This window comes from Chiloscyllium plagiosum, unplaced genomic scaffold (genome assembly GCF_037043375.1).
Source record: "Chiloscyllium plagiosum isolate Xiang-an unplaced genomic scaffold, Cpla_swu_hap1 HiC_scaffold_18, whole genome shotgun sequence".
Classification (NCBI taxonomy): Eukaryota; Metazoa; Chordata; class Chondrichthyes; order Orectolobiformes; family Hemiscylliidae; genus Chiloscyllium; species Chiloscyllium plagiosum.
Window position 1 is genome coordinate 115934637 of NW_028270156.1, and position 7615 is coordinate 115942251.

The window sequence follows — 7615 nt, forward strand, 5'->3', positions numbered from 1 at the left end:
TGGTGGCTGCGTGGAATGCACTGACAGCAATGGTAGTAGGATTAGATACATTTAGGGCATTTAAGCAACTCTTGGATAGGTACATAGAAGATAGTACAATGAAACGTACTAATTTAGTCTAAACTCAGATGAGGATTAAAGCTCGCCACAACCTTGTGGGGCCAAAGACCATTACTATTGTCTACCGTTTTAAGTTCGACAACAGACATTAGCAACTTTGTGTGCCATCTAGAGATTGACTTGATGACATGTTCAGTGAATCATTACAGTTGAGAGGAGACATCTTAGAAAATGCATTATTAAAACGAAACAATCAGAACTTTTATTCGCCAATGCTCAGTGCTTTATATATTTTCATGTGAAGGTTGAAGGTTTAACGAGTTAACATTTTGTTTATAATAACAAATCAAACAAGCCAGGGTTGTGAATATATATGCAATAAATGAAGAATGAAAAGTAAAGTGCCTATCTCAGAAATTACCCTGTAGAAAATGGGCATTGCTTGGGGGTGCAGAAATGTACACCATGAAGTTGGGTGTGGCCTTGTTCAATAAGATTGCTTGCATTCAACACCAGAGAGCTAAAATAGAGTTGATGGGAAATATATAGATTAAAAAATCGAAACAATCCATACCACAGCCAAAAAGGCCTCATGATCCACAATGTCAGGATGGGTAAAACATACACCAAACCAACTCTGGAGCCTTGCACACCTTTGCATTCCAAGTGTCCATCTAAATATATGCTTCTCAATTGACTTTCTCAAACTTTGCAAACGTTATAGAAAAAGGGATTTCACTGTACGTTCGTCATATGTTTGCTTACATTATTCAGTATAACACTCATAGTTATAAAAATAGCATTTGGAATCTTTTGAGACACCAAGTGTCCCAGCGGTCATGCTTGTCTGCTCATGAAATGCTCGTGACTGTCATTCTTCAGAGTGTTGGAGGACGCAATTCAAACCAGAAAGCATTGGAAATACCGAGCAGTTCTGAAATTGCATTAGGGTGGGAAAGGGAATTACTGTTTTGCTTTGGATATGCTTCCTCTTCCTAAACTTAATAATAATGATTTGCGGACTCCAGCATATTTTTCCGTCAGTTCAATACAGAGAGATTGTCACGAGGGTGCAGGCGACTTCACTCAGAAAGTGCATCAATCAATGGACAGCATAAGAAAAATATACTACACCATATTGGCAATCATTGGTGTTCCAAATAAGTGATTGGAAACTTTTCCACTGTTATAGATCTGAGGGTTCTTTTCTCCCAGTTAGTTGTACAATTGGTTTACAGTACACATTCATGCCAACAGCGAATGTTCAGTTCCATGAAACTTGCCATGTTGGTCCTTATTCTCAAGTTCTCACCTTGACTGAAGTTTGGTATTATTAGGCTTAAGCAACCACTTGTGACCTTTGAATGCAATGGCGTAAGGTCTTTTGAGATTTTGGTGATGTTCATTACTTACGTGGGAGGGATCTGCATGCAGATTTCACGCTTTCACCACGGTATGAGACATGTTTCTCCGGTTATGAATTATCATTTAAAATTTTAAGTTCAAATGGTAATTTCTGTAATTCAGAAGACTTGATTGGCTTCTGAGTATTAATTCCATTGGGTGATCAATAGTTAGACATGTATTTGCAGATCAGGCCGTCGAGTAATTCGTAAAAAATGTCTACACTTTCCGATTTCGGGTATTTATAATCTCACCAAATGGTTAATTCTGTTCCATGTTATGAATGGTGGATCATTTTGCAGAATGGTCTACTCTCTGTTCGTCCGTTTAGATTTCTGCACAGCTAAGCTTATCCCTTCATAAATCAATGTGCAATAACCTAGAGCACAAAGAGGAGCTATGCCCAATGGAAATTTGATGTCAAAACAAAAGGACACCAGCAACACCAACATAAAAAAAAATCATGGACACACTGAACAGGTCTGGCTGCATCTGTATTAAGGTTAATCATGTATAAGCAAATAAATCAACGTGGAAATTGGATTTATGCTCATTACTTGGTGCAGGTTTGGGAAATTGAAAGAATTAAATAGAAAGTTGAAAAAAAGAGAGAAAGAGAAGCATTACTGATAAGAGGAGCGGGAATAAAATGTTTTATTTGTGAACCGAGAATTAGACATACAGTCACGGAGACCTAGCGCATATAAAAAGACTATTTGTCCCATCATATCAGTGCCACCCAGCAACAACTTTCTCACTCCTCTAATCTTATTTTCTTGCCATTAGCCAAGAGACCACGAGCAAAAATATGTAAACATTTGAAAATAGCCCACTGTGCTGCCAGAAGAAAAAGGCCATTGAAAAGCAGACATAATGTTGTGGACATGGGAAATCAACATGAAGGAGATGCAACAAAACCACGCAAAACAGAAAACGTCAGAAAAGCATGGCAAGTCTTGCAGAATCTGTACAGACAAATCACAGTTAATGTTTCTGATTCAGTAACACTGACTCAGAACTAATCTAAGGAGAGTGTGTGCTCCTTCTCCTAACCTAGCATGACATCACACCCTCAGACCAATCCAGCGCCCCAAAGTGGATCTTTCCCACATAAGTTGCAGTGCTTGCCTATCAACCTTCTCCCTCATCTTCCATCTATCTATATTACAGCCTTGAGTACTCAATATTCGATTTTAAAATTTAAGAATATGAATTCAGACCTGCATGCACAGAGTATCTATCTCCTTCTCGCCTAACAGTAGAAATCCCATCACATTTTTTCGCTGCCTCTTTCGGCAACATCTCCATGCAATGTATGAACTGAATCCATACAGTTTGGAAACAGACCATTTCAATTCCAATTCTTTTTTTGCAGTAAACCTGGTGGCAATTGCTATCCTATCCCGGGGAAGGTGCAGCATCTCAGCCTGCACCACTTGCTACTTGGTAGCCATGGCAGCAGCTGATCTAATGGTCATCATTGCAGAAGTCGTGCTGGGGCAATTCAGGTATAATTACTTCCCATTAGATTTTCTCGACATCACTCCAGTGTGCAGTGTGACCTATTTCTTGGCTCGTGCAGCTGCCGATTGTTCCGTCTGGTATACTGTAACTTTAACATTTGATCGATTTGTCCTCATTTGTTGCCAGAATCTGAAAACAAAATATTACACCAGCAAAACTGCAGGCGTGGTTTTAGCGACAACCAGCCTTCTGCTTTGTTCCAAAAACGTTCCATTCTACTGTGCATATGAACCTGGAATGATCATTGACAACGTACCATGGTATTGTCACACGAAACCAAGCTATTACTCTGATCCTGCATGGTTGGGATTTGACTGGCTCGATACAGTTTTAACGCCATTGTTCCCATTCACTTTAATTCTCCTGCTTAACGCTCTGAGAGTCCGATACATTTTAATGTCTAGTCGAGTGCGCAAGTGTTTGAAGGGTCACGGCAAGGGAAGAGACATAGAAATGGAAAGCCGAAAGAAATCAGCAATTTTACTGTTTACTATATCGGGAAGCTTTATACTTCTATGGCTAAACCGTGTTATATATTTCATATGCTACAGAATTACAGGAACTGATCCCTTGAATTACAACAGTTCATCGTATGTCTTTGGAGAAATTGGATTGATGCTGAGAAATGTAAGTTGCTGCACAAATACAGTAATTTATGGAGTGACCCAGGCTAAGTTCAGCGAACAGCTCAAGATTGCAGTGAAGTATCTCTGTACAACAATAATTCAATTTCTCACTGAACAGCACAATTGAAATTAGTGGAAACGTGGTTCATAATTACGACGTGCTTCGTCGTGCAGCAATACCGTAGAAAGTTGAATGGTGGAAAGGTATGAGTGACGAGATTTCTACATCCTAAACTCATACACTTGAGGGTGAACAATATGTCTATCCTTAACACTCAGCAACGCCGTCGAGGTTTCGCGCATGTGCTGCCCTTCCTTTGCAATCAGCTTGCAACAGCCTCAGGGGACTGCAGAATATAATCCTTTTACCTTCAGTCTGTTTCACAATTTCTCCTCCCTGTGCTCTGATATCGTCGACTTGAAAGCCTTTGTTACTACACCAAATCTTTGCAACGCTCAAAGTCTTGCAATATTTTAAAAAGTGAAACATTTCCAGTCATCATCCGACATTTCAGATCTTGCAAAACTCTCCATCTCTGTATAGCTGACATTTCGAAGATGGAATCCACATTTACGTCCTCCAGCACTGACAATCTCCCCTCCAATATCCCCGACAGTTTCCTGTTTCATTTAACACCTTCAAGTAATGCAAATCTTTCAGTTTCTTAGTCGTGTCCATCTCTTAACAATATATGTCGCAGTAACAAAGAGAAGTTCCTGCAAAAAATGGCTTTCAGGGACATTGCAACATCAAAAGACACACAAAGACTAACACCAGAGAAAATATTGCCACTTTCTGCAGATTCTCCAGGCTTCGTTATCATCTCCAGACCTTGTGCTGGCCCACAAATTTCTTAGTCTCATCGACTCCTAATATCCTTCACTATCTGCCTTACTCTTCCAGAACCTGTACCCTTTCCAATCAATCTCACCTCTTCCAGCTCACTTTCGCCTCCATTTCTGTAAAACCACGATAGATTTCTCTGTATCTCTCTAAATTTCTGAAATCTCATTGTGTCCCGAAAACACTCGCTGTTTCTTTGTTGCATGCTCCAGTCGCTACACTCAGTTTGCTGACTGTCATCTTTTACGGCTCTGCAACTCTGAGTCTCTCTGTGTCATACATTGCAGTCAACCAACCTTCCTTTTCTTCATCTTGTAAAACTGCACATCCTCATTCCATATGAAACCTTACATGGACACAACAATGTTTCCATTCTATGTAATCGTCTTCTAAGTTTCTCCAACCATCCTCCTCTTTGTAACCTCCGCCGACAATGCAACCCACTTTCTATCTTTGATATGACTCATCCCTTCAACATCACATTTCTTTCAACTATGCCGGATCCTTAATGTTCCTGAGTTAACGCGACACCGTTATTTTTTGAGTCCTTTAATGCTTGATACATTCACAATTGGTGGACATGTGAGCTCAGGTACCTAAGAAGTTCCTTCCAAAAAGTATCAGCGAGTCACAGATCCACAAAACACAGAAGCAGCACTTCGAATGCTTCTCATCCTGACCACAGGTTGGGGGAGATTGAGAAAAATGAAGCAGGGAATAACCTTCAAATCACTTCGAGCTGTCAACTTCTTAAGAATCTGCAGAAAGTAACACATCGTGAACTAATATCTTTCTTTATCTGGATATAGAGGCCAAAGACCTTCAACACTGGAAAACAAATGGACAATTAGGTCTGCATTGATGGAATGCAATGACGACACGACTCGAATGAAATTCTCAGCCCCTTGGCACTGCAAATAACGCTCTAAATACTTCTTCAATGTTGCGAGGTTTTCTACCCCCAGCAGCCATACAAGCATTAAATTAGTTGCCCACCACCCTTCAAATGAAATTGTATTTCCTCAAATCTTCTATAAACTTGCAACAGCTTTCGTAAAATTTATGCACCTCTGTCATATGTCGTCATCTCCACGCTATCTTTACATCTCCAAATTTTCTTCACCACAATAGTGCCCCTTTTCATTGTTGCCTGTTCTGGTGTGAACCAAAAACAGTGTTTCCATTTTCACTTCACAACTGGAACTATCCATCCCGGGTATAATTTTTCAAAATATCCTCTACGTCGTCTCCAGTGCACTCACATACATCCTGCAACATAGATTCTGGGATTGCACATAATATTCTAATTATGGCCTAACTAACATTTTCTACATTTGTGGAATTGCCTCTCGGCTCTTAAACTATCTATTAAAGGATAGGCCTCCATATGTCTTCCTACCTGATACATTAAGAAAATTATATGCATGCATATCAGAGTCTGTTGGCTCTTTCGTGCGAGCCATGGTCCGACCCGTCATGATGTATTCCCTGGTCATTTTGTCCTGCCCAAGCACACCATCCAACATTGAAAGAGATTCTTCGTGCTGATTGATCAGTGATGCTGAGGAAAGACGGACCTTTATGGATGAAGGTATTTCGATTTGATGGAATTTAACTGACACTACAAGAGATGTCGCCTGACTCTCGTTTCAGAGCATCAGTGCACATCACCAAACTAAATAATAAAAACTGTAAATGACATTAAACCGAAAATGACATTGATATCTTTGCACACCTTACAGGAGGTACTGGAATCAACAATGTAATTACAATGTAATAGACGAGAACAGCCCCACTCAAAATATGTCAAATGAATACCTTAGACAGTTAGTTTTCTAATCTTGAAGTCAAGTACCAGGCGTTGCGTTGACATGAAATTTGATTGTGCAAAACAATCAAGCATGAAGGAAAATACGCGCTATTCATGTCCGACCTTTAACGCAAAGACAAAACCAAAGGAAACAAAAAGGATTGGATTATCTACTGAAATATTTTGCAAAATACTAAACAGCTGTTAAATATCTGCTCAAGTATAGTAACATTCCTCTGCAATGGCACAGTCAGTAAAACAGATCGCATCAAATATATCTCTAGCAACATTATGAGAACCCCAGCTTTTAGCTGGTCGAAACAGAGCTTCCACTTCCAGCGTCAAGTGCCCAGTGCTGCGATTGGAAGCTAACCTAAAAATCCTGAAGATCGCGAAGCATGGTCTAATCCATTCTGCTTACTTTAGTTATTCCAGTTATGAAAAGGATAAAGAACCAAACACTTACAAGTTGCTGAATTAATTGACTTGAAGCAGAGTGCTCGATGTTTTCAACTACGCTTTATTAAGAAACATACAGCGCTTAAAGCCATAGTACATTCATGCTTCCTTCGTTGAAAACAAAGATTGCTTCACTTTCTAAGCAAAATCGGTCTGCCATTTTTAGAACCTGACAATACATGCACATTATATTGACGGTAGGCATGCGAATTTTACCTACTACAGTCCATGTCAATCCATTGTATCGAACACCCCTGAATATCATCGTCTATGTTCATCAACATTACGACAATGCGTTGTCAATTTTGTTCTCTCAACCTGCCGTTTGTATAAGTTTCAAATTGTATGTTTACAATTGTAAGCTCCGAGTTTATATCCTTGTATGTTTACCTTTTCTTTCACCAAAACGTTAAGGGGTAGAATCAGTCATAAATCAGTAATTGTCTCCCACACAATACTGGCAAAGTAAATTTTGAAATGTTGAAACATCTACACAAAATTCAAGATGTCCCTCTCAATTGTAGAATATTTCTCTTAACGATGATTTATTTTTCCTCAAAAAATATCCAGTAGGTCTAGCTTCTTATCATCCTCATTCGAGGTATCGCCATGACACCAATATCACTCATGTGAATAGCAAATTTGAATGGCTTTGCTCAATTAAGTATGGCTAACATTGGGTCAATGTTAACTGTAGCTTTCACAGCTTTGAATGCATTATCATATTCCTCACTTCTTCAAACCGTCGGTCGGGAGAACAACCAGACAGCTAATCTTCAGTCCAAACTTCGGATATTAAATCAGTCATTCCCAGAAATCGTGGTGTTTTCCGCTTCATCAATGATCCTGGAAACTCTCCAGTTATGTTTCTTCTCACATTCCGTGGTG

At 39.5% G+C, this 7615-nt stretch overlaps 1 protein-coding gene across 1 annotated transcript; it reads left to right on the forward strand.

The window, feature by feature from the left end:
- Positions 1 to 2916: 2916 nt before the first annotated feature.
- LOC148147205 (putative G protein-coupled receptor 139) lies at positions 2917 to 3741 on the forward strand. The gene has a single exon (XM_087996223.1). It carries the CDS (start codon positions 2917 to 2919, stop codon positions 3739 to 3741), a length of 825 nt encoding a protein of 274 aa, XP_087852349.1.
- The last annotated feature ends 3874 nt before the right edge of the window (positions 3742 to 7615 follow it).

Bases quoted from the DNA above. Each gene is read 5' to 3' on its own strand.
- LOC148147205 (XM_087996223.1), top strand. From the start codon at position 2,917: ATGGCAGCAGCTGATCTAATGGTCATCATTGCAGAAGTCGTGCTGGGG.